The 25,463-nt window shown below is 63.1% G+C and overlaps 1 protein-coding gene across 2 annotated transcripts in view; it reads left to right on the top strand.

Moving 5' to 3' along the window:
* The window catches only part of RBM19 (RNA binding motif protein 19), a 131,724-nt gene extending 107,513 nt beyond the window's left edge, over positions 1–24,211 (top strand). Inside the window, exons 24-25 of one of the 2 annotated variants that reach the window (XM_039251191.1) lie at positions 9,747–9,859; positions 23,861–24,211. In XM_039251191.1, the coding sequence (XP_039107122.1) occupies positions 9,747–9,859; positions 23,861–23,872 (125 nt within the window). In that variant the 3' untranslated portion in view covers positions 23,873–24,211. Of the gene's footprint in view, positions 1–9,746; positions 9,860–10,421; positions 11,044–23,860 lie in introns of those variants that run through there. The other variant, XM_039251267.1, reaches the window with a different exon arrangement.
* Positions 24,212–25,463: the final 1,252 nt, after the last annotated feature.

Below are 25,463 nucleotides of genomic sequence, written 5' to 3'. Positions count from 1 at the left end.
ATTCCAGACACAGGGACCCACAGGTGCAAAGGCCCTGGGGTAGGACCCCAGTCGTAGCAGGCCACTGTGGCTACAGAACGGTGCCAGGTTGGAGAATTCTAGAAAACAAAGCTGGAGAGAGGCCAGCAGGACTCCTTGTGGGGCCTGCCAGGGGGCCTGGCGTTTTATTCAGCATAAAGTAGGAAGTCTCTCAAAGGTTTGAGAATAGAGGAGCGCTGCGGCCTGATTTACACCGTCAGACCTCTTCTGTGCCATTACATGGGGCGTGTGTCATAGAAGGGCCAAGATGGAGGTGGGGCAACGGGGCAGGGGCCCGGATGGGGACAGAGACCGTGGGGATGGAGAGGAGCAGGGGAGCTGAGCCTATGTGATGAAGGTAGAGCCAGCCTAATTTGCTTCTGGAAGGCATGAGGGAAATTAAGGCCAGCATGGAGATTTTTGCTCAGAGCCACTCAAAGGATGATGGTGCCTCGGGATGATGAAGCTGAGGGAGCCGGGGAGAGCAGGTGGGGGTGGGAGGGGGCACAGGGGGTTTGAGGCGCCTATTAGGGCTCCCGGTGAGATGGCAGGCAGATAGATCTATGAGTTCGGAGCTCAGGGGCGAAGTCTGGGCTGAGATATAAATTTGGAAGTCATCAGCATACAGATGATATTTAAAGCCCACAACAGTTCACCGCCACCCCCCCTTCCATAACTTAATCATTCATAGGGCGGCACAGTTTCAAAAGATCGGGGACCAGGAGAGCCCGTTATCCCCACGCCAGCCCTGGCAAATATGCCTTCTTGATCTTGGCCACGAAAACATAATCATCGGGCTTTAAAAACCACAGTCAGGGAAAGTTCAAGCAAGTATGTGAAGTCACAGAATTTATTATTCAAAATATCCCTTTGCTGTGGATCTTTCCAGCGCCTTCCGCGGAGACAGAGGGTTCCTGTAAGCTCCCCGGGCCTTAATTTTATTCCTCCATTTGGGTGCCTCTCGTTGCCCACCCAAGGCTCTGCTCCCACAGCCCTTCCTCCAGAGGCGTCGAAGCCCGTCCCACTCGCCACAGAGGGAAGACCACCGCGGGGCCAGGTGTTTTCTCCCTGGCCAGGGTGGCGCGTGTTCTTGCGCCAGCTCCCGGCCGTGGGCGGGTGGGCGACACCAGGAGACAGGTTGGACCTGGCCGGGCCGCCAGCTCCTCTCTCACAGGCCCCCCGGCCATCCCAGCTGTGGTGGAGACAGAATCCAGAGAAGACACAACGAGAAGCAGGAGCTGTTTCGGTCAGGTGGCTCCTAGGCAGTGGCTACCAGCGAGGGTGCAAATGGCCGGAGGTGGGGAGGGATCCCCGTTCAGAGCGCCACACGCTCGCCGCTGCAGAGGTGTGGGGCGGGGGGGAGGCCGGAGGGCCCTGGAGCCCCGTCCCCAGGCCTCCTCGTCCCCCTCCCCTCCCCTCCTTCCCGCCCCACGCCCCGAGCCTCTCTGAGTGGTGTTTTGGAAATATTTCCAAGTGCTTCAGCAATATCCTGCACACTCTCTTCCCCTTCCCCCGGGAGCGGCTGTCCGTGCGGGGAAGGTGCTCGCTCCCAATCCAGCTAAATTGTTATTGACTTGTGTTCTCTGCGTTCCGCAAACATTTCACTCAGCCGTCGCCAGCGAGGCCAGGAATCCCTGCTAGGGCTAACGGGGAAACCAGCTGTGCCGGGCCATTTCTCCCGCTCTTCCTCATCGATCACAGAATTAAACTGACAGAAGGAGAATTTCAGAGCGACTTGGGAGGGGAAGGAGCCGGGCCCGGATTGGATAGGGGTTCAGGGACCTGGAGACCAGAGCGCTGGAAACGGGCAGGAGGCGGGTGGACCTCCCCCCAGGGTTGTGGCTGGCGGCAGGGGGCGGCCGATTTTGTTTCTGACGCGCAGGCTGGCCCAGGCTGGAGAAACCGAGGAAGAACAGACAGACAGGGAGGGTTTTGTTCTGGCTGCGTGGCCACGAGTGAAACTAATAGGGTTCTGGACACAGAGAGGAGAGAGCCGGGACGTCAGAGGCCGCGCAGGTGAGATCAGGTGTGAGCACCCCGGGTGTGAGTGCCCGCGGGCAGCTGGGCCGCCTGGCCGCGGAAGGCCCGCGCGCCTCCAGGTCGGGTGCGGAAGGAGGAGACGACGTACTTCCTCCCTTCCAGTCTCCACTCCTCCCCCAGGGCCGTGCCAAGAGGGGACTGGGGATTCCTGGCCATGGAGCTGCTGGAAATGGAAAGCAGGGGCGACGTCCAGCTCTTCCTCTTCCTCTGTTCCGCTGCGATGAGGCGCCCTCACCTGCCCGCGTCGGCCCCTCCGGCATCTGTAACTGACGCAAACGCGTGCAGGACCGAGCCGAAAGCCCGGGCTTCACCTGGCCCCACAGCCCTCCCCGGGGCTAAATCCCCAGTAATCCAGGCCCTGTGAGCGCGACCTGCTAGGCCACCCCCCGGGCCGCACGCCGCCCCCTGCTTCCCCATGAGCCAGAGCCCCGAGCCCCGAGGTGATTAACAAGGGCGCTGACCGGCGGTCTCCCCAGGCCCTTCACATCAGAACCTCCAGGGGTGGGGTCCCGGCTCTAGTGGATTCTAGACCCTTCTCCCGGGCAGCCGGGCATCGTGAAGGCTGCCGCTGCAGGAGGCTGGGTGCTGCGGGGGCTCCGTCCGCTTCACAGCTTTCCTGTTGCGAGCTCTCCCCCAGGGAGGGCCGTGCCGGCGCCTCCACTGCAGGGCGGCCCCTGCGCCACGGGACCAAAGGCATCACTGGGGGATGGGACACGGGGAGGGTACGGTTGGGTGACTTCCTTGAGCCGTCGCCTGCCTGCCTGACAAATGGGACAATAATACTGTGTGGCTCGCGCAGTTTCTCCCCTGTAAACCCGCCCTGCCCTCCCCTGCAGAGCCCCGGTGCTGCGAGGCCCAAGGAGTGCCAGGACTCTCCACTTCTTGGCCCCCCATGCTCCACACCCCGCCCGCTCTCAGGTGCCGGGCGCTGCCCCCCTGGAGCCTCGGCACGGCCACCACGGCTGACGGCTCAGAATATCCTTTAGAGCTGTCCTCGCAGCGGGACCCCCAGCCTGGCACACAGTACTTCAGGTGGGGGCCTGGGCCCGCTGTGGCCCGGTCGGCCGATTTCCAGAAAAACTTGACATGGAGTCTCGTATAGCTTCTCTCCCCTTTTTCCCATGTTAGTCACTAGCGGCTGAAGTCTTTAAATCATGTCAGCAAATTCAGATGCTCTGCAGGGGCCTGGGGCCGAGGCTTCCTCCCATTCGGTTACCGGTGGACATGGTGGGTTCCCCAGGGGCAGACCCGGATTTGGGGGGCCAGGTGCGGAGCTGATCACAGATCACCTAGAAGGGAGGGATGGAGAGGAAGGAGGGAAGCAGTCCGGGGACCGCAGGGAGCCAGCAGCGGGCAGTTCCAGGTGGAACCCCTCAGAGCCGTCCCCTAGGAGTCGAGGGAGCTGGGATGTGCGTCCCCAGGTCCCCGTTAACACACCTCGCTGGTGGAGCGCGTCCCCAGCACTCCCTGCCCGGCTGTGCCAGGGCTACACATTCCCCAGCGGCCAGAGAAGGCCGTTGACGTGTCCGTCCCAGAGCCACCCACTAACGTCCCGCCAGGATGGGACCCCTGCGGCGGCTACCGCGTTTGTCCGGGGCTGGTACGGCTGCCCCCATTCTGAAGAGGAGGGGAGTGAGCTGCCTGCACTCATCAGCGTCTGGCGACAGTGTCCACCAGCGAGCCTTCCCTGAGCGCTTACCGCGAGCCAGGCGCTGTCGTGGACTCCAGTACGCGTGCCCTTCTAAAGCCCCCAGGCACCGCCCGAGCAGGGTGCTGTGCAGTCAGTGCCGGGGACCAGCACAGAGGGGTGAGGCTCCTCGCCCCAGGCGGCCCAGCCAGGAGCAGCGGGCTGGGAGCCTGGCAGCCTGGTTCCCGCCTCCCCTGGCCGCCATTGCCTGCTCCTCTCCGGCCCCTTCCAGAACCCCCTCCCGCCCCGCTCTGCTCGCCCTTCCTCGGCGCTCTGCCTCTGGAACAAAACCCCATGAAGCGCTTGCTCTCCTCCCAGCAGCGCCCCCCCCCCGCCCACCGCTCTCGCCTTTCTGTCTCTGCCTGCCCGTGCCTTCCACGCAGGGCGACGGCGCCAGCCGGGGACGGGAGAGAGACGCGGGCTGGCATTCTGTCAAGGAATTAATTGAAAAATAAAATCATTAGATGGGAACTCCAGAAATGCAAAATGGTGGTTGGAGGGGTGGGGTGGGGAGGGGAGCGGGAGTGGGGGGTTGTTGGGGGACGGCTGAGGTTTTTGTCAAGTTAATTTCTCGGGTATTGATGTTTGGTGACATTCACTTGCTGTTTATCTTCGGGTGCAGCTGTAATGCCGAAAGAAAATGCACAGCTTGTTTTGTTTATTTATTTTACACCTTTCTCCGGTTCTGCATTATGTTTGTTTGGTGAAAACCCACTGAGGCTTTTGATGTCGGGGAAGTGGGATTTCAGCAGCTGTTTCCCCAGCAAGCAGGGTGCTCGGCGTGCAGGCAGGGCCGGGCGGGGGGTTGCTGAGTGTTGCTCGCGGGGAACTCGCGTCGTCTTGGGGGGGGTGGCGGTTGGGGGCTGACCTGAGCCAGACACACAGGCCCGCGGGAGCCGCGATGTCCCAGAGCGCGGAGCCCTCAGTGCTCAGGGCTTCACGCCCAGACTTGCAAAGGCGCACGGCCGCCCCAGGAGACAGTTCCAGCCTCGTCCACCGTGGGCGGACCGGGCAGCTGAGACCCGGAGAGCTGAAGCGACTTCCCCAAGGTCACGGGGCCATCAGGCGGCCGAGCCGGGACCTCGGGTCCTCTGACCTGCTCCGTCCGCCCTCCACCCGGCCGGGGTGAGCGGAGCCCCCAGACTTCCGTCTTCCAGCCTGGGGCGGGGAGTGGACGCTGCACCCGCCACATCGTTTCATGCACTGACCTAACAGCCGACCACGGCCCCTGCCCTGTTGGTGCACACTGGCCTGATGGCAAAGTGAGATGTAAATCAACACTGGGACCTGAGTGGCAACAACAGAGCTGTTGGGCTCCCCCACCGACGGGTCTAGCCAGGTGCCGGCCACTGCTCCTTTCCCTCCTCTGACCCTCCCCGCGACCCCGTGAGGTAGGTGTCAATAGCGCCCCCATGTTCCAGGTAGGGAGACTGAGGCACAGAAAGGCTCGGCGGCGGTGGAGCAGAGGTGCCCACGCTTGCGTTCCTGAGCGTGTGTGGAAGTGTGGAGGACCGGAGGGGTGCACTGAGGGGCCCTCGCAGGAAGGGGGAGCCCCTTACCTTTGAGCCTCAGGTCAGCAGTGGAGACGCTGAGCGGAGAGGTGGGGAGCCGCCCTGCCCCCGCCCACCCTATACCCAAGGGAGTGGCCCTCGGGGTGTGTGCCCGGCCCATGGGGACACGGCTGGGGGAGCGCCAGAGCCTGTGCGTGTGATCCTGACGCAGGACCTGGTAACCGCGTGCTCTGTCTCAGTGTCACAGGCTCCTGAGGGGACACGCTGAGGCAGAACCCCGGGGCCACCGTGTGCAGCGCAGGGGCCGTGGGGTCTGCGCTTCAGCCTGCACCCCATCTCCCCACCTGCCAAGTGGGGTGCCCACACCCCCTCCTACAGGGGGCTCCTGACACCCCCTCCCGTGTGGGCCCCTCTGCCGACTGCGTCCCCCGCCCTGTGGGCCTCAGTTTCCCCAGCCAGATGACCTCTCGCCCCATGCGCCCCGTTTGCCGTGTGGCCATCCCGACGTCAGTGCAGTTCTCCAGAGATCGTGCTCCTGGTGCCCTAGGACTCGGTCATTCATTTACTCTTCATTCCTTCTTACGTTCAGCACGTGGTTACAGGGCGCCTCCTCTGTGCTGAGCGCCGGGATACGGTAGCCGGCAGGCAGACCCGTGCGCAGAGCTGGCGGCGGGGCGGGTCCCCCGGCACAGGCCCTCCGAGTGGCCACTCTGAGCTGAGGGGGGTGGCGAGGGCAGTAGCCCACCACGTGTCCATTCTAACCACCTGTTCCGTGTCGGGGCGCGGCTCCGAGGGGTGACGCCCCCGCCACCGGGGAGGGGCCATAGGGTCAGAGCCTGGCTCCGTTCTAGTTGCTGTGGGTTCCTTCGTTCCGTTACCACTGCATCCCTGGAGGTGTGGCTCTTAAATGCTCATCAGATGGCCACTGAGGAGGGGAGGGTCTCTGGCGTCAGTGACCTGGAGGAAGGCGGGAGGGTGGCCAAGGGCAGGGCCAGCATTCCAGGCAGAGGGGTGGGAGAGCTGGTTCTCCCCGCAGCAGACTGAGCCTGGCCGGTGCCCATGGGCCGGGCCAAGCTCCGGAGAGGCCTGCTGGCTTGGGGGTGGGGGGTGCCGTGAGGCTGTGAGCACAGCCAGTGGTGAGAGGCCAGAGCCTGGAGTCAGCACCGCGATGCTTACATCGTCGCCTCCTCCCGGAAGCTGCCCTGATAGCCTGCACAGGAGCAGGGCTTCCCCATCCCGGCGCTGATCCTGCCTGGACCGCGGCTGGCTGGCTTCCCTCTCCATCTCCCCGCAGCAAGCCGGGAACGCGCTGGATGGGGCCCGTCCCCTTCACTGCCATGCCCGGCCCCGAGGACCAAAACGTGAACGAAGGTGGTTACAGACCGCCTCTGGTTCCCGTCCCTGCTTCTGTGTGTCCTTCAGCAGCCTGACCTCTTCACCCTCCTCCGTCCCTGCCATCTGTCTATTTAGTCACTCCGCAAGTACTTTCTGGGCACCCGCTGCGGGCCCCACTCTGTTGTAGGGACTGGGGTACAGCAGGCACGATGCAGACAAAACGCCTGCCTGGTGGAGGTCCCGTTCCCATGAGAGAGGCAGAGCGAGCCGGGGGGCGGGGGGGGGGGGGCGGGGAGCCGCAGGGACCTCGGTGCCCGCTCCTCCCCCTGCATGACCGGGAGCTGCCTGGTGTTCTCCATGGGGGGGGGGGCGGTGAGCCGCACGCAGGGCTGAGTGCCGTGTCGGGAAGCGAATGGGGAGATAGGGCAGGGCACTGGGGGGCTTGGGACTTTAAACAAGACCAGGAGACGCCCCTAAGAAGTGAGTGTCCCCCGCCCATGGCTCCCTGGGGGAGGAGCTCTCCAGGCAGAGGGGACAGTAAGTGCAGAGCCCCGGAGGTAGGGGGGTGGGGGAGCGGGGGCCAGGAACTGGGAAGGGGCCCTTGCTGGCCATCTCCACATGAATGAGGGGGGACAGTGTGACTGGAAGTTCACAGAGGCAGTGGGGACCCTCTCGGGTGGCCTGACGGCTTCAGCTCTTCCCCAGGCAAGATGGCCCCATGGAGGGTTGAGACAAAGGAGCGACATGCTCTGATCCCACCTCCCCGATGCCTGGGGGGGAGAGGGGAGGATCGGAGAGGCAGTGGCGCAGGGGTGTGGGGGCGCAGGGGTGGGGGAGAGTGCCCAAACCTGCTCTGTCGCCGGTGCTGCCGAGGTGGGCAGCTCCCCCCGACCCTCCGAGCCGGGGAGCCCGGAGAGCAGGGCCGCCATCCCAGGAGCTCACACCCCCCACGTTAGTAGCAGGGAGGAGGCGTCAATGACAGGCCCACAGGCCCTATTTTCCTGCCCTTCTATTTCCCGGCTCCCATTACCTGCCCGCAAATTCAATTTCCAGAGGCCATTGTGCACCTCCGGAGCCCGGCGATTATAAGGAAACCGAGAGCGGCGAGGAGGCGGCGGAGGAGCCGTGTGTGCGCCGGGGGCCGCCGCCCCTGCCCCAGCCATCCTGCCCCTCTCCCTTTCCATGACTAACAATGACGGATACAGCTGCCAGGCCTGGAGGCTCCGGGGCAGGGAGGGGGGCAGCCTCCCACCGTTGCCTCAAGCCTCGCTTGTGCCCCCTTCCCGCGCCACGTGCTCCCCCCTCACCGGGCAGACAGTGGTGGGCCTGCGCTGGGTGCCAGGCAGTGTGCCGGCCGGGGGCATAGTCACGAGCAGGACAGCCCTGTCCCCAAACAGAGAAGCGCGCACCGCAGTGTCGGTGCTGAGAAGGGCCACAAGGCAGAGCGGGGGGTGTCCCCTGAGAAGGGGGCGCGGGAGCTGGGGCTTGAGCACCAGCCACCTGGGTCCTGTGGGGGCAGAGGTCTGTTTCCCGGTGGGCGTGCAGTGCACAAGTCCGGAGGGGCCGGCCTGAGTGACGCCCCCCCTCCCCCCGGGGACAGAGGACTTCCCTCTCCCTGCTGCGCAAAGCCCCACGGAGCTCTGAGACCCCCCACCCCCAGCGGTAGCACCTGCTCTGGAAGGGTCCCTCGGGCTGCTCTGCGGAGAGTAGACCTATCGGGGTGGGGACGGGGGGGGACAAGAGCAGGGACTCGGGTGAAAGTGCTTGGGTCAGGTAGGTGGCCGTGGAGAAGATGGGAAGGGGTCAATGTCCCGGTCGCCTCGGGAGAAACACGGTGAAGAAATAGGCTCACTGCCCAAGTCACTGGCCCAGGCTGTTCCCCAGGAGACCCAGGACTTGGCCCAGACATGGGCCGTGAGGCTGGTGTCAGTGATTGGTTAGACTAGCAGAGGGACGGGGGCACCTGGGGGGCTCGGCCGGTTGAGCGTCTGACTTTGGCTCAGGTCATGATCTTGTGGTTTGTGGGTTCGAGCCCTGTGTCGGGCCCTGTGCTGACAGCTCAGAGCCTGGAGCCTGCTTCAGATTCTGTGTCTCCTCTCTCTGACCCTTCCCTCCTCAACGCTGTCTCTCTCTCTCTCTCTCTCAAAATAAATAAGAAACATTAAAAAAAAATATTAGGAAAAAAAAAAAGGCTAGAAGAGGGGCTGAGAGCAGGCCAGGCCTGGGACCGGCTCACCTTCTCCAGCTGCTCTTGGTGTCCCGGGCAGAATGTGGCTTTGGTGTTGCTTGGGTTTGAATCCTGCCTCCACCCTTCTCTGACCGACCTTAGACTTACCTGTCTGTGGCTCGGTGCCTTCACCTACAGGAGGCAGTAATAACACATGCCTGTGGGGTTGCGAAGAGGAGCAGAGCTGAGGCACACAGTAGGCGCTCAGTAGCGTTTGGGGCCCCGAGGGAACAGGTATTGCTGAGCCCGCCATTCCATTGTTCATGCTGTGCCCCTGCACTCCCTTCCTGTCATCACAGAGAACTCTTCTGCGTCCTTCAAAGCCCAAGTCAAATTGCCCCTCTTTTCTAAAGAAGACTCTAGCTGTTCTTCCCTCCACGCCTGCTCTGAGCATGATTTCATCCAACATTTATTGAGCACCTGCTGGATGCCAGCCGTCTACCCTTCCTATAAGAGGTCTGCAGTCTCCCAAGAAAGCCAGAACAGCTCTTGTTTGTTTCCCCAGCGATTGCCCCCCCTTGACCCATCTGCTCCGAAGGTTTTCTGCTCCCTGCAAGCCGGGCAGAGATCCGTTAATGTCTGAGCTGCTGGGAGGGGCCTCCTGTTCCCCCTGCCCGAATGGACCGGTTCCTTGCGATGGGAGATGGGGAGGGGTGGCGAGCCGAACGGGATGGCTCTGGGGCTGGGGCAAGGCAGCCCCATGGTGAGGCTGGACACTAACCCCCGGCGTCTCTCTCTCTCCCGTGTTTTCTCTTCCCCGTTGGCTTCCTGTCCCTCGTGCCCCTCCTCCGCCTCTCCTCCCGCTCCGCTCCTTCTCTCCTCTCTCGCCTCCCCGCCCTCCATGTTGCTCACCCCTTTCCCCCTCTCTTCCCGCCTCCCAACCCTCTCGGTGTTCTTTCCTCCTCTCTTGCCATCTGGGCTCCCACAGAGCCCCCGAAGAAAAAGCGGTCTGTGGTGTTGGACGAGATCCTGGAGCAGCTGGAAGACAGTGAAAATGACAGTGAGGAGCAAACCCTTCAGCTACGAGCTGGCACCGAGAGGGTACGTGGCTCCAGGGCCCTGGGGACCAGGGACAGCCGCTCCGGCTTCTGCACTCCTGCCGCGCGGGCTGTGGAGGGGGCGGGCGGCACCCCACGGGAGGGCAGGGCACCCACCCAAGGTCAGAGGGGACAGTGGCCTCAAGCCACAGCCAGGGCTGCCCGGGTTGATGCCCGCCCTCCGGGTTGATGCATTCCAGCGGCCACCCTGTGCCCGGCACCCAAGGGCCGCGGGCAGATGAGGCGCAGCCACATGAGGGGGCCTCTCACCTCTCACGGCAGCACCAGGACCTCTGCTCCCACTTGCTGCTGCTCCCAGACAGGGAGACGGGGCCCCACCTTGCTGGTTGGAGGGCCGGGGTGCACAGGGACTTGGGGGTTGCTCTATGGTGCACGGCCGCACGGGAGCAGGCCTGGCGCCGGTGAGCGAGGCGGCTCCTGCATCTGGGCCATCAGGGCACGAAGCCCCCGCTCCACCCGCTCAGGCTGGGGACCCCGGCCCGGCTGCCTAACCTCCCTGGGCCCAACCTCAGCCTTGTGAACTGACGGGCTTCCGCCTCATACAGGTTTAGGGAGAAAAAGTGCCGCCTTAACCCATGAGAAACCCCAGGCGCAGTGCCCAGCGCATGAGCCCACCCAGAAGCCGCTGTTCTCGCCTCCCCCACCCTGGGGGGCTGCTAGCTGGACTTCCCGCCCACCGCCACCCGCAGGAGGGGGCCCAGCTCGGGACTCGGCTTCTGTCCTGCTCCCCCGTCACATGGGATCGCGAGCCCCGGTTTGACCTCCAGGGGCGGAGCACGGGGCTGGGGAAGCCGCTGAGCGGCTCACGGAGCCCAGACGCCAGCCTCAGCAGCTGAGCCCGAGCTGTGCGTCTGACGGCGGGGACACCCTCTGCTCACGGGCGGGGGCCCCGTGACACACGCCCCGGCCCTGGCGGGCGGTGTCGAAGGGCTTATCCTGAGCCTGGGATGCCCGTGCACACCCACGGGAGAGATGGGCTCCCCTGCGGGGGAAGGGCCACGGCTGGTCGGGTGCAAATCCCAGCCCCGCCCCTCTCAGCTGTGCGGCCGCAGACCAGGGAGGTCCCCTCTGCCCCCCAGCTTCTCTTCCTGTACGGGGGGTGACATTGTGCTAACCCGGGGTTTGACTGCCTCGGTCACAACTCAAGTAAAGTCTGGAGCAAAGGCCCGTCGGCACTTCTGTTCTTAACTTGGGGCCCCTGCCTGGGGCCTCGGGTTCGAGTCTACGTGGACCTGGGCCTGTGCGTTTCTGGAGGCGGGTGGCGGGGTCCAGCCTCCATCCGTCTGCCTGAACCGTCTAGAGCCCCCGCAGAGCCCCACGGCGCTGGTCGCCCTCTGAGGCTCAGCCCCCGGGGGTAGGTGCCCCGGGGTCACACCCGCTCTCTCGACCCTGAGAAGTAACAGAGGCAAAATGCATGAACCCAGAGCGGCGTGTCCCCCAGCTTTTATATGCAGATATCAGGTGCGACCCCAGTGCGCCGGTGGGGGCTGTCAGCGGGGTTGGTGTTAAGCCCTATGCAGGCCAGGCCATCGGGTGACCCGGCTCCCCAGGTGCCGCGGGCCTCGGGGGTGGTGGGCCCAGCCCGACCTCCCCACTGCCTGTCCAGTGAGCGGCACGTAACAGTGTGTACTCACGCTGCCAGAGCCAGGCCAGCGGTGGGGGCGTCCGTGTCACTCGGCCGCTGGGCCTGGCACACGGGAGGCACAGACATGACTGACTCGGTGACAGCCCGGAACGTCCCCGGGGTGCGGTCAGCCGGGTCCTGCAGCCTGGTGTGTGCCGAGTGCAGCTGTGCCTTCACACCTGCCTGGGAGACCCGGTGCCCTGCCCTCCCCCCTGCCCTGCCCGGCCTCTCCGCCCCCCAGCCAGGGGCTCCCTGTCTAGACGGGGAGCGGCCACATAAGCAACTGAGAGCAGTGCGTTCAACTCCCCTGGAGATCGCAGGGCGCCCCATCACCCCACCTTCGTGCCACACCTGGCTCTCCAGCACGTCCCTGAGGGATGCCCCCTCATCTCCTCCCTGCCCCTTCCCCAGGCAGCCAGAGGGACCCAGCTGGGTCCGTGAACTGGATCACGCAAGTCATAGCTCGAAACCCTTCAGGGCACCCGCCACACGCCTGGAATAAAGTCACGCTCCTCACCCAGCAAGAAGGCTCTACCTCTAGTCCCTCACTTCCGGCCTGCTGGCCTTTCCAGCGCACTCCCGCCCCAGGGCCTTTGCACTTGCTCTTCCCTCTGCCCCGACACCCTTCCTCCACATCTTTCCTGTCTCTCTTTATTTGTATTTCCCCTTTGAGAACTTAGATTCTCCTCGCTCACTCAGAGGTGGGTCCTGACCGCTTTATCAAAAGTAGCCACACTGCACCCCTCCCCTGCGCACATGTCCCTGTGTCAGACGCCCCTGAGCCCTGTCCCTTCCCCACTGAAAATGACTGCAGCCCTGGACAGTCAGGAACGAATGCTGCCGTAACTTACATTGAACCGCCGTCGCTAGTACAGTTCTGGAAGGAGGTGAAGCGCAGCCCAGTGACCGTCCAGCAAAGCTGGGTGAGGTTCGCCCGGCACGGGGGAGGGGCCACCTGGGGAGCATTGCGCCCATCCAGCGAGCGCCGGGTGAACTGCGGGGGCTCCCGATCCTTGAGCCCGGGCGGCGGGGGATGCCCACTGTTGTCACCGGGAGCACGGGGCACCGGGGAGCCTATGAGGAGGCGTCAGAAGTGACAATGGGACATTGTTCGATCCAGGAAGACATGCCAGGAGTAAGCCACGGAGGTGGCCGCCAAGGAAGGGGTGCGGCCCTGGGGCCAGGTGAGCCTCCCGACTGATGTGCAGACCCCTCCCTTTCTTTTTTTTTTTTTTATATTTTTATTTATTTCTAGGAGGAGAGAGAGAGAGAGAGAGAGACAGCGTGAGGAGGGGAGGGTCAGAGAGAGGGAGACACAGACTCTGAAACAGGCTCCAGGCTCTGAGCTGGCAGTCAGCACAGAGCCCGACGTGGGGCTCGAACCCACGAACCGTGATATCATGACCTAAGCGAAAGTTGGACGCTTAACCGACTAAGCCACCCAGGCGCCCCCGGACCCCTCCCTTTCTAAAGGGGGTCTGGGAGCCCCGGATGGTCAGGGGGAGCAAGTAAGGGGGCAGTGCTGAAGGCTGAACCAGAGCAGGCACCCGGAGGGGGAGGGGATGCAGGGCCCCCAGGTCAGGGGGCTCTGACCTCAAGGTGCGCAGATGGCCATGGGCCAGGTCAGGAGCTAGAACCCCTCCTGGGTGCCCCGCGTCTGCACATGACACACCGCACATCTGCTGGGGCCTGACCCACAGGCCGGGTTTGGCCAGAGGTATGCACCTTCAGGCTCTGGGGGCTAATAGAAGACAGAAGCCAGGGAACCCTCTCCGTCCCTGGGCCTCCCCAGGGGGCTGTTGTCACCCAGCGGCCTCTGGCTCTGCCTGGAGTCCCCGACGCAGGGGTGGGGGCAGGGGTTGGTTGTCTGTGGAGCCAGCGGGGCACCAGGACGCTGAGCAGAGAGGGACTCCAGGGGACCGCAGAAGCCGTGGGGGGTCAGCCCCGGGTGTGAAGCCCCAAGGAACCCCGGAGGGAGGACCGAGTGTTGGAACCTGGGGCCCGGCTCACGGAAGGTGCCAGACAGACAGCTCCAGACGGGAGAGGAGGGCCCGGCTCCCTCCTGCGGGAGGAGGATGGCGGTTAGACCCGGGGGGTGGGGGAGTAGAATCTCAGCAGCACCACCCACCACCTGTGCGGCTGTCTCCTGCCTCCGTTTCCAAATCTTTAAAATGGGGAGAAGAATTTTTGCCTCCTAGGATTTTTTGAAAGATGAAAAGATCCCGGGTGGGGAGCACTGAGACCAGGGCGTGGCGCGGGGGTGCTTCTCTAGAGAAGTGGTAGTTCTCACAATTGCCGTCCTCATTTAACAAAGAGGAAGGCTTGGGGTGCTGCACCCCACGGTTGCCCACGGAAGCCGTGCCCAGCGCGTGCACAGCAGGCTTGCTGGGCCCACATTGGCAGCGTGGGGCAGGACGGGGGTCCAGACACACGGGAAGGGGGCCCAGGTGCCCTCTGCCCCCAGGCCCCAGAGCGGGCTGAGCAAGCACCTTGTTCACCTGCTTGCACAGAACCAGACCCTGGAGAGCCAACGGTTGCTAGCATGTGCAGTTGGGAAACAGGTGGGCCCTTCCCTCAGGCCCCCGGCTCAGCACTTCTGGGCCCGTCTACCTGCTTAGCTGAGTAAGGAAAGGTTGCTGTCGGTGCCCACCTGGCAAAGGTCTGGGCCGGGGCGTTATGCTGGGGTGTGGTGAGGGCCTGGCCAGGCCTCCGGGGGCCTCCCGGGAAACTCGAGCTGGCATCTTCTGGCCGGATTGCACACTGCTCAGGGCCTGGCATGGAGGGTCACGGGACCGGACTGAGCCCAGGTTCCCACGGAAGGGAGCAGCTGGCCTTGGGAGGGCGCCGGGCAGCCGCCCTCACTCCACAGGGAGCCAGAAGGGGCACCAGCCGGAGGCAGGGGCTGGCACAAAGCCACCCAGGACGCCTCAGCTCCTTCATTCGTCAGACACTTAGCAGGGGCCCTGGGTGCCGGGCACCGGGGAGTCAAGGCCAGAATGTCTCCACGGGGTTCTGTGTCCTGGGCTTGGAGACCCGCGTCATTCCAGCGGCCCTCGGCCACCTGCTCTCCCTCCTCTCTCCCTGCTGCCCCGGCGTTTTGTCTTCTGTGGCCGGGCTGCCGTGCCTGTGCTCCGCGGCGCTGAGGAAGGATTAGTGCGAGCCGAGCACGCAGGCTTTGGTGAGCAGAGCCCGAGTTCGGTTTCAACATCTAATTCAATTTGTTCTGCCGAGATTGAAATATGAAATGGTTGCCAGTCAAACGTTCAAAGGCTGGGGAAGGGAGAGCGAACGCCTGCTGAAATTTAAATTTTAATGAAAATGACTTTAACCCTTTGCGCCTTTTGCCGAAATGGAACATGGAGCGCGTTGTCCCCTCCCGCGCAAGAGCCACTCCTGGGCACCCCCCCCACTTTCGCCCAGCTTCACTAAGACTACGTTGTGCTTTTTTTCCCCCTGGAAATACTACTAATAAAAGATTAGCGGAATACCGGCTTAATAACGTTCTCCCATATTGCTCCAGCCACTGAAACGGGCACCTTCCCAGCAGTGACTGGTGCGAGCCCAGGCCCTCCTGGAAGATCCAGCCACACCCAAATGTCACAGGTGTAAACGGTCATCTGCGTCATGGTTTCCTGTGTGTGCGTCCCCCTCGACCCCCTAGAGTGGAAGTCCCTGGAGGGCAGGACCCATGTATTTGCACACCACCCCCTGTGGGGCAGGGGCGGCTGAGGGGGGATGGCAATATGTGATGGACTGGATGTTCCCCACTTGAACCTCCTGGCAACTGTGGGAGGCGGGTTCGTGGCATGTTATAGAAGCAGAGCCTCGGAGAGGCAGGCGGCACCCCCCAGGGGACCCCACGCAGAGGGCCGGCACCAGGACTCATGCCCAGTGCCACGTCGTGGGAAGTGTGAGAGCCTGGCCCCAAGCAGGGCGCTTGGCCATACTCCACACCCCTGCCCAGGACGGGCTGTGCCCGTGTCCTCATTCTACAGGCGACTTTGGGGCTCGGGAGGGAAGGCCCCGCGTGTGTCGGCTCTGAGTCTCTGACTCGGGGCATCCTGTCTTTTCTCGCCCGATTAGGCTTTTCCCATCCAGCCCCTACCTGCCACAAACCGCTAACATGCTTGTTGGTATGCGTGTGTTTTTGATATCATCAGATGCTCTCAGTCCTGGGCAGGTGGCTCAGAGTGGCTGTGGCCCACGCCAGGCGCCATCCTGGGGCTCCCGTGCAGAGCGGGGTGGCCCCGAGACTCCCTGGAGGGTGGTCAGCTCCCCATCTCCAGGAGCGGATAGAGCTGCGCAGCCAAAGTGGAGGCTCGAAACAAAAACACCGTGGTGTATGTGCCCACCCTGTTTGTGGGGCCCGGGGAGGGGAGAGGGCATGACGTGAGTTATCTAGGGGCAGGGGGTGACTGAGACCCTCACAGGAGGTGACAGGCAGCCAGGTCGTAGACATGTTGAAGGCGGAGCCCATGGGACATAGTACAGTTCCAGCTCCGAGGCGTGCAAGGCCAAGGTTAAGGCCACGGGTCGGGGCCTACACAGCAGGAAGAAGCTAGCGTGTGCCGAGGCCGGCTGCCCTGGGCGGGCACAGAGGACGCCAGGAGTCGGGTTTAAATGCACATTACGTTGGACATGACCATTAGCCGTCAGGTGGAGACAAAGAGCTTCTTGGCGGACGAGTGTCAAGTTCACGAGAGAGGGCCTGACCAAAGGCATAATGGGAAACTGTCTGCAAGAAGCAACGCGGGGGGCTCACAGCCCCATGAAGGGAGAGCCAGTAAATGCTAGCTTGAAGCTCAGGACTTTCAAGTTCATTTTTAAGCCACCCCTAGTCAGTTCCAGAGGCTCGTGGCGCAGGACCCCCTTTTCCAAACAGGAGTCTTCTGCAGAGCCCCATCGTAGGAAACAGCGCTGTTCACAGTCGGGGTGTGAGGCCCGGCCCCCGACATGTTCATCCTTTGCCTTGACAGCCCCGTGGTAACGTGTAAGCACGACTCACAGGCAAACTCTTAACACAGGAGTTTATTTTCACACATACGTTGCAAATATGAATGCAGATAGCATCAAACCTCCGATGTCACCAAGCCCTAAGGAGGAGGTACAAAAAAAAATGTCAATATGAAGGAAATGATTAAGACCAAGAATACAGTAAAATGGAAGTGGTAAAGAAGGGCCATGAATGGTCTACGCCAGGGGTTGGCAGATCTGGCCGCCGCCTGTTTGTATAGTTTTTTTGGCACACAGCTATGCCCGTACTGCCTGCACCCGGTCCTGCAGCGGCAGCAGGGTGGAGTAACTTCGACAGGGACCCTGTCCCCTGCCGGGCCTAAGATATTTACCGGCTGACCCTTCACATCAACTTTGCTGAGTCCTGACCTAAAGCTAGCCCCTGGCTTTTACAGCTCGGGAAGCTGGACCCGGAGGGCCCATCAGCTTCTACAAGGTCACACCTGAAAGATTCCCCATTTGGTGCACCTCCCGCTGCACATGGCACCCGGGCTCAGGTCCCGGCGCTGCCCCTCACCCGCAGCATGACCTTGAGCCCGCTCCTCGACCTCCCTCTGCCTCAGTGTCCTTGGTCTGAGAGCAACTGCCGTACCAACTCACCGGGGCCTCAACGGCGTCCTGAGTACAGATGCGCTAGGGCGGAGACCGGCCCCCCCCACGTGCTGAGCACCCATCCCCCCCAGTGGAAGGGAGCGTCCCCCACGCTGGTGGTTCCTGCACCACCCGGGAGGCCTAGCGCTCCGGCTCAGCGGTGAAATAAGAGGGGCCCTGCGATCTAATTAGAGCCTCCAGAAGCCAGGCCCCCAGCCCCCAGCCCCCCAGATTCCTTCCTGGAATCGCAGCTTTCATGAAAACGGCTCGCTGGGGACTCCGCACCCCGTCCTTGGGCCCAGGCCAACAGCGGACATCTTCCTGCAGATTCCCAGTGGCAACCGCTTCTGCCTTCCTGGGAACGGGCAGGAGTCCTCCCTTCTCCCCGTCCCCAGGAAGATTCTAGGCGATGAGACCGCATGCCCCACTGCGGTTGACAGGCCACTTGAAGTCACGAACCCGGCTGAGTCACAAAGCAGAGCCTTGTCACCCTCGTTGCACAAGTGGGGACACTGAGGCTTGGGGGAGTGAAGTGGCCAGTATTCCAGGAAACGGTCTCTTGTGGAAGAGCTGGGGACTCGGGGAGCCACGCGCCCCGCAGCGGACAGCACCGCTTCTGTTCGTGGCTCTCAGACTGCACCTCAGGGCTGGGACGTGGCTCTGCATGGCATGGGTCCAGAGCCCTTAACCCCCTCCAGCGTCCAGTGTGTCACTCCCCACTATGTTAGGACAGAGGGACAGGGAGAGGCCAGCCCGCCCTTCAGGGACACAGCCTGGACAGTCTCGCGTTGCTTCTGGCCAGAGCAGGGTCAGGTGGGAGCGTTCAGTTCAGGAGCGTTCATGCCGCGGGGGGACCCAGGGGCCATTCCCCAGGCCCCAGGTGTGAGCGGACCGTCGAGTCCATCCCCCGTCTGTGTCTCTCCTGCACACTCTGGTCTGTCCTGCCTCGTCGTCACAGCCAGGCAGGCCCCAGGACTGCCCTGAGGCCCCCGGCAGGTGCCCTCCGGCCACGCAGCCTCAACCCTGGTCCTCCAAGCCCGCCGGCCCCCTGCCCTGCCTGCCTTCCCTGGCTCAGCTCTCAGCCTCCCTTCAGAAGATACCCTGGGGCTCTTGGGAGCGCGATCTGGTCCATTCTGGTTCCCAAGACTCCCAGCCATCCGAACCTCACTTTCTCTGAGAGATGTTAGGATGCAGAAATCAGAGCCTCGATTCTCTGTGTCACAGCTCCTCTGCCTTCGCCAGCCCCCCTCCCTGGCTGTGCAGCCCCAAATCAGGGACACCACCACCTCGCCACCCAGGTGGTGTGGCCGCGGTTCTGCGGGGACTTGCTCCTCCGTCCTGCCTGGAGCCCACGCTTGGACTTCCTAGCGGCCAGAAAGCAGTCCCAGCCCTATCCGTTCGACCTCCACTCGGCAAAGCTGTTTCCAGAATGGGGGGGGGGGGGGGGACTGTCCGCATTTTTACCTTCTCTGAGTTGACCATCAAGTATTTACTTTTAACTGTGTCTTGCCTCGAGTCTTGGCTTCTGGAGTGAAAGCCACTGGGCCCTCCAGATGAGGGTGCTTCCCGGGAACCCAGGCCCTTGGTGAGAGGTTACGGGCCCCGAAGCACAGGCTGGAGGGTCACCTGACCTAGACCCTGCCCCTCCTATCTCGAGTCTCTGCATCTGCGACCCCTGAAGACCATCCCTCCCAGGGTCCCAAGCCGCAGCCCAGGGCCTGTTCCGTGGGAGACACCCTGGGGCTCACCCCATCGAGTCAGGGAGCACCCCCCGCGCCTGGCAGGGTGATGGCCCAGGGCAGGGCGAGCCCGGGCCCCACGCGCCGGAAACAAGATACAGACTGGGGAGCCTTGCAGTGCGTGTGCAGGGATGGTTGGCGCAGATGTGGGTGCCAGGAGGTGCTTGTGAGAAGTGACGTCCCCCTGCAGGGGGAGCGGGCGGTCGTCCCCAGCCAAGGGGAAGAGGGGAGGAGTTGCGGCCTGTGCAAAGCTGCCCTGGCGGGGACTTGGAGCCCAGCCCCCTCCCAGCCCACCCTCAGAACCTCTGTAGGTCACCTGTCCAGACTGGACAGCCCTGCAGGCACCTCCGGGACCCGGCCACCGCTGGGGGGGGTGGGGGCCACTCCCAGGGCGCCGTGCTGTCCCCGGCTGGGGGCCGCCACTGCGTGTCAGGGCTGCTCAGGTCCCCGCCATCCCTCAAGGCAGAGAGTCACGTGACAGCCGGCTGAGGTTTCAGATGGACCCACTCATGAATATCAATCAGGCCTGGTAATTCACAGTAAGTGGGATCCAGATTGACTAATAAGGAAGGCTTTCACCCCAAACTGGGCCCAGGGAAGGAGAGTGGCATTGGCGTGCGGCGGCAGGCAGGTGCGGGCACGATGTGACTAGAATTGGAAAGGCTGACGGCGGAGCTGCAGGCAGCAGGGTGGCCCGTGGCCACTGGCTGTCTCCAGAGGGGCCACCAGACAGCCCTGGGAGCCGGCGTCCCTCAGGCGGAAGCCAGCACCCCTGGGAGCGGGGAGCAGGCTCTAGGGGAGGGGGCAGGGGAGAGGCGAGGCGGCCTTCCAGGGATGTGGGAGCCCACCTCCCGAGGTCAGGGAGTCAGGGTTAAGGACAGCGGTGGGAACAGGCGGAACGGGGGCGTGAGATCAGCTCTGCTCTCACAAGCTCTGTGCCCTTGGGACCGAGTCACCGGGCTTTCCCATGCCTCAGTCTCCTTCAGTGCACCTCAGAGGATGCACTGCAGCGGGGATCCATACCCTGAAAGGGACGCGTACAGCCCCCCACACACCACGGGCATCGGGCGAGGGTCACCTCCCTCCCCGCCCCCGCTCTAGTTTTACCCACCATCCTGACAAGTGACCGTCCTCACCACTGCCCGAAGCACAGATGACTGGTTTACCCCCCCTCCCCCACCCCCCACCAGGCGGGCGCCATTTCTGCTGAAACTCAGAGAGGTTAGGTGCTCTGCCCGACACCACACAGCCGTGCGGTCGGGCCGGACATGCATGCAGTGCTCACCTCCGGGCTGTGTGCCGCGCAGCCTGCCTGCCCCGTGTCCGTTGACTGTCATCTTTCGAACGCAGAGACGCAGCCCTGCGCGGACAGCAGAAGGTGCTCAACCGGCCCCTGCTGTCCCTGCCCCTCTCGCGCCCGGGGACTGGGCTTGCCGGGCCTGGTGCGCCGCCTGAGTCCCAGCAGGACCCGTGCTCGATCTCCAGGGAGCTTCCCGTTGGGGACCACGGTCGGATTTCCCGAGCCCACGTTGCAGGCCCCGGGCACATCCTTCATAGATTCCCAGGCTCCGCTCGGAGTCCTGAAGTCCCAGGCGTCCTTCTTTGAGAGTCAAGTTCGAGGCCCCGGGGATTCCGTGATAAAAAAGCTGAATGATCAGTTACCGCAGCCCAGCGACCCCTGCACCCTGCTCTCCCCACCCCCACCCTGCATTCTGCAGTTGAGGAAATGGAGGCCTAGGGCTGTGCCCGGGACCCTCCCCCTTCCGCACGTCACCCAGCTCGGAGGAAAGAAGCTGACATTTTGCTCATTCACAAGCCTGAGCATCCTCGCTGGGCCAGGCCCTGGACTCGTGGGGAGGAGGGTGGAGCGGCCGCTGCAGGCAGAGCCCATGGGCCAGACGGCTCCGCCAGGGCGGACAGAGCACTGACATGACATGCATGTTCGTCGTCCTGGGAGCAGGCAGGTTAGCGGCGTTGCCCTGGCGTCTGAGGGGACGCGGGCATGTGGCCGGACAGGACAGCCGTGGGCACGTGGCCCTGCGGTTCTTGAGAAGTCAGCCCCGGCCTTCGGAGGCGGCGCCCCCCACCGGCTGGTCGCCCAGCATTGGCCGGGACGTGCCCTCCGTGCCCTCCAGGCACCCTCCCCACCACACAGCCTCCTTCATGGACAACAGACGCGTGGCTGAAAAGCCACGACCTCTGTGACCCAGGGAGGTGTGGAGGTCGTGTGCCTTCACCGCAAACAAGCCCACAGCGCCTGCGTCCCGTGTGCAGTATGTCAGGCAGACAGGTCGCTGGCAGTGGAGCAAGGTGAGGGCTCTGGAAACGGAGGGGAGCACCTTGACGTGGGCTCAGGGACGGCTGCCGACCAGGTGACCCTCACGGTACTCCCGGTGTCACTGGGCTCCTGTGAGCATGCGCTGAGATGACACCTGCTGGGAGGGGGATCCGCCCAGCGCCTCGCATGTAGTAAGTACTCAGTAAACAACGGCCACGGTGCTGGTGGGATTGCTCCTGGTGTCCTCGGTTCTTCGGGAGAATCACAGGCCCCCATCTGAGCACATGGCCTGGTGACGCTCCCGAGGGGCTGTGGGGAATGGATGAGCGGCCGTTTGTGTCCTAAGGACCCGGCCGCACCCTTGTGATGCAGGGGGCCCCCGCGTGGACACGGCGGGCATCTGCCTTCCCCTGCGCCCAGTGTGGGGGGCAGTGCTCGTGAGGGGGGCCAGCGCGGCCCACCGCCTCCCCCAGGCACCGCCGAGTTTCTCATTTTCCCCTTGAGCGGTTTCACCTGCAGCGAAGGCTGGCTGGCTAGAGACCTGGGCCCGGGAAGGGGACCCAGCACCGTGCCCTTCCCCCACCCACGACCAAGCCCCAGAAGGAGCTGGAGGGAGAAAGTGATTTGTAAATACGAGCCCCGGACCTGGTGTGAGCCTTCAGCAAGTACGTAAATACATGCCCGGCATCTAGATCCCGCCTCGGACGTTTGCAAACCGGGTGACAAGCTGCACGAAGACACCCATTCTAGCTCCTTATCTTTGGAAGCGGAGGTTTGCCTTCCGTTCCTCTGCCTAGAATGAGGGTCGGCTGCTTTCGCTGTATAGGATCCTCACTCTCACGTGGGATTCTCTCATGTGGGCCCCTGGAGTCCCGGAGTCTTTCTTTGGTGGGACTGTTAGTTTAGAAATGCTTCTGTGGGGGACTTGCCCTGAGCTGGCTCTCAGTACTAACGGCCCTGCCTAGCCGTGTGTGCGAGGCTTGTGTACCCCTTTTCCAGGTGCAGAAACTGAGGCTCAGCGAGGTGTGGTGGCTTGTCCACGCCTACACGATCCAGATGCAGCAGACTGAGGCTTCGGGGCCCAGGTCTGATCCCAAAGCCCACGCTTTCTGACGGCCCCTCGCTGCCCATGCTCTCGGAAGCATATCTAGTCCGGCTCCAGGCAGCCACCAGCCCGCCTGGCGCCTCGCTCTGATTCAGTGCAGGCAGGAGAATGTGGCCCTCTGGCAGCCAGAGGCCCTGCTCCATGGCCAGGGGCCACAGGCATGTCCGTGGCTTTCGCTCCCCGTTAGGACTCTGGGGTCAGACCTACGGAGCGGCCTTCCAGGCCAGGCCGCCCGGACTCCTGCGTCGCAGGGCCTCGGAGCATCCAAGGCTCTCCCCCGCCCACCGCTGTCCGACTGGCCCCAGCCGGGGTCACTCCCCCCGGCCTCGGGGCCCGTCCTTACAAGTCCTCTGTCGTTACCACCTGGTTCCTCCTCAGACGTGACCCCACACCGTGTGACCCTCCCACTGGACACAAAATCGCATCCCCAACACACTTTATCCCCCAACCCTGTTCCGTTTTCTTCCGAGCATCCACCACGCTCCGACATACGTGCTGTTCGTTTGTTGTCTGTTCCTCCTGCCCCCCTCACCCCTGCTAGAAAGTTCCAGGAGGGCAGGTGTGTTGTGGGTCACTGCTTGAGTCCTCGGAGCCCAGCACAGCCCCAGGGGCAAGGGCACGTCGACCCTGAGCGAGTGACTCTGTCAGGTCAGTAGTGCATCTCCTCGTTCGGTCAGAATGCCCTTTCCAGGTGGGTCATGTGTCCCCTTTCACAGAGGAGAAAACTGAGGCCCCAGCCGGGACTGGGGTTCCCCACCCTGCCCCAGCGCACAGAGCCACCGTCTCGCCCTCCAGAGGTTCTGGCCACAGGACACTTTCTCCGCCTCGAAGGAGGGACGTCTGAGAAGGACAAAGGGGAATAAATGAAACGAGAGCTCGGAAAGTTGGGTCAGTGGGTGCGGCCCCGAGCCCCCCGTGGGCTGGCGGCCGCCGTCTGCGCCCGGGCGGCCGCGGGGTCTGGGGGTTTGCTGGGCAGACGGCCGGCCCACGGCTCGGCTCGCCTTAGTTAGAATGCAGCCGTTAGATCCTGCCTGCTCTCTGATGGCTCCAAGTGATTGACACTTACAAATTACCCAGCCGAAAGTGTCGAGTCTTTGACCCCTGAGTAACATCTTTGGCAAGCCTGAGATTTGCCAGCATTTTGTCATCTAATTACTACAAATCCCTTGAAAATTCACTGGCTGGTGAATTTTTAATGCGGGGCAATTTCAATGTGATGCATTGCCCAGATGGGTTCTTGCATTTCTCACCCCTCTCTCTCCCCCCCTCTTCCCTCCTCTCCCCTTCTCCCCCTGCCTCCCTTCCCTCTCCGCGCAACTTTGCTAACCTCGCAAACTTCTGGATGAGCCGGGGCAGGAGCCCAGCCCGAGCGTGCCGTCCCGGTTCCGTTCCCTGGAAGACTGCGCGCGGGCTGGTCCCTGGAAGGAAGGTCTTCCTTCTCCCCACCCCCTGCCTGGGACGACAGGCCGGGCCACACAAACGAACCAGCATCCTTCAAGACGCACCTCGCGGGCGGGTGCTTTTCCCCAGGCAACAGGGCTGGTGGGTGTTGGCGAGGTTGGGGACGTTCACGCGGAGTCTTGGGCAAAGCAGGCGTCTCGCCACATTATTTATTTTTTAACCTCGTTCTTTAGATCGTCGGATGATGGCACTCACCAAGGCAGGGAGGAGGTGGCTGCCTTTTCCGGAGCAGAGGAGAGACCGTGCCTTCCGCTCGCCACACCCGGACGGACTCTCCGTCCAAGCTCCACACGGACCCGCCGGTGCCACAGGATGAACCCAGAAGGGCAGCGCACAGGAAGCCGGGACCCGGGGCCTGTTCCCACAGAAGCACAACCGTCTTCCAACCCACGAGCGAGAAATCCGGCTCCTTCCTGCACGGTTTTCAAAGACTTCTTACTCCTTTCCTTCCTTCACCTTTTATATGTATATTGGATTCCTATTTCTAAATGCAAAAACAAGGTGCCTTTTGAACTTTGTGCCCAGAAGGACCCTCTGTGTGGACGTTTTCCTCATTGACAACTGGGAGGGCGAGAGCCGTGGCCACAGCCGTGTTCTCGCTGTTGACCTCGTAAGAGATAAGTCCCTTCCAGCCACGTCCGCCAGCCCCTCTCCTCCCCTCCTCCCTTCCCCCTATTCAGGGAAACGAGGGTTTGCGTTTCAGCCGCGTCTCCGGTTACATATGTACACGGCTGATAAAATATTCCGCTTCACCCCTTCTCCCCGTGGGACCCACTGTCTTACGGGAAAAGGGTTTGTATGACAGCGACCGCGACAGCCTGTGTGTCGCCTGGAAACCGCGGCGGGGGCCGGACCGCTCTCTCCGGCTCGCCATTATTCAGATTCCCTCTCCGGGTTCTGATCACAGCATCGCTGGGGAGGAGAAGCCTGACCTTCTCGGCAGGTTCTGGCCGCAGCCCAGACGGCGGCCCCCCCTTCCCTGCCTGAGGTTCCCCCTGTTTGCGGCCTGGCCTCCCCCCTCCCGCGTCCGCCACCTGGGTCGGCCCACGCGTGCAGGGTGGGCTCTGACCCCCGCGGGGCGGCCCGGCTGTGGGTGCTCCGCGCGTGAGCTCACCCTCCCTGGCACTCCTGCGGAAGCTGGGGGCCAGGCTGAATGTGGGTGGGGGAAGGTCTCAAAGCAGCAGCCTTGGCTGGATGGACGGACCCCCACAGTCCGAGAAAGGACTGGGCCCCTGGAGCGGGAGGGGATGTCACAGCCGCTGGAGGTTGTCCAGGCGGGAGGGAGGGAAGAACGGGCCGGGGCTCTACCCGGAGGGCTCTGGAAGCATTGGGACACTGATTCCCACCCGCTTGGTGGTCTTGTGTCTGCCTCCGAGAGTCCCTGGTGCTCTCAGATCCAGAATGTTCCAGAGGCAGAAGGCAAGAGGAAGGTGTCCCTAAGCATCTCCCCAACCCCCTTTTACGAAACACAGCAGCTTGCTTTGCCCCGAGTTCACAGGAGCAGGGCCACCCCACAAGCCTTGGAAACCACTCCCCGCAGTGCCCCCCCACTTCCAGAGACTTCTGGAGGGCCTCACCTCAGGGGGGCAGGTGTCTGCAGAGCTCCATGAGGGGCCGGGCCCAAGGCTGCACCCTGAGAGGCAAGGTCACTGGCCCTGTGCTGAAAAGAGCTTCCAGCCGGGTGTGGAGTTAATAAGACCAGAATGAACTGAATAAACTTCACACGGGAGGTGCGGAGTCTTCTGGAAGGTGGGAAGAAATCGCGGTTCAGACAGG

This window comes from Hyaena hyaena, unplaced genomic scaffold (assembly GCF_003009895.1).
Source record: "Hyaena hyaena isolate Hyena2069 unplaced genomic scaffold, ASM300989v1 scaffold_0, whole genome shotgun sequence".
NCBI classification, from domain to species: domain Eukaryota; kingdom Metazoa; phylum Chordata; class Mammalia; order Carnivora; family Hyaenidae; genus Hyaena; species Hyaena hyaena.
This window is presented reverse-complemented; position numbering and strand designations above follow the sequence as displayed.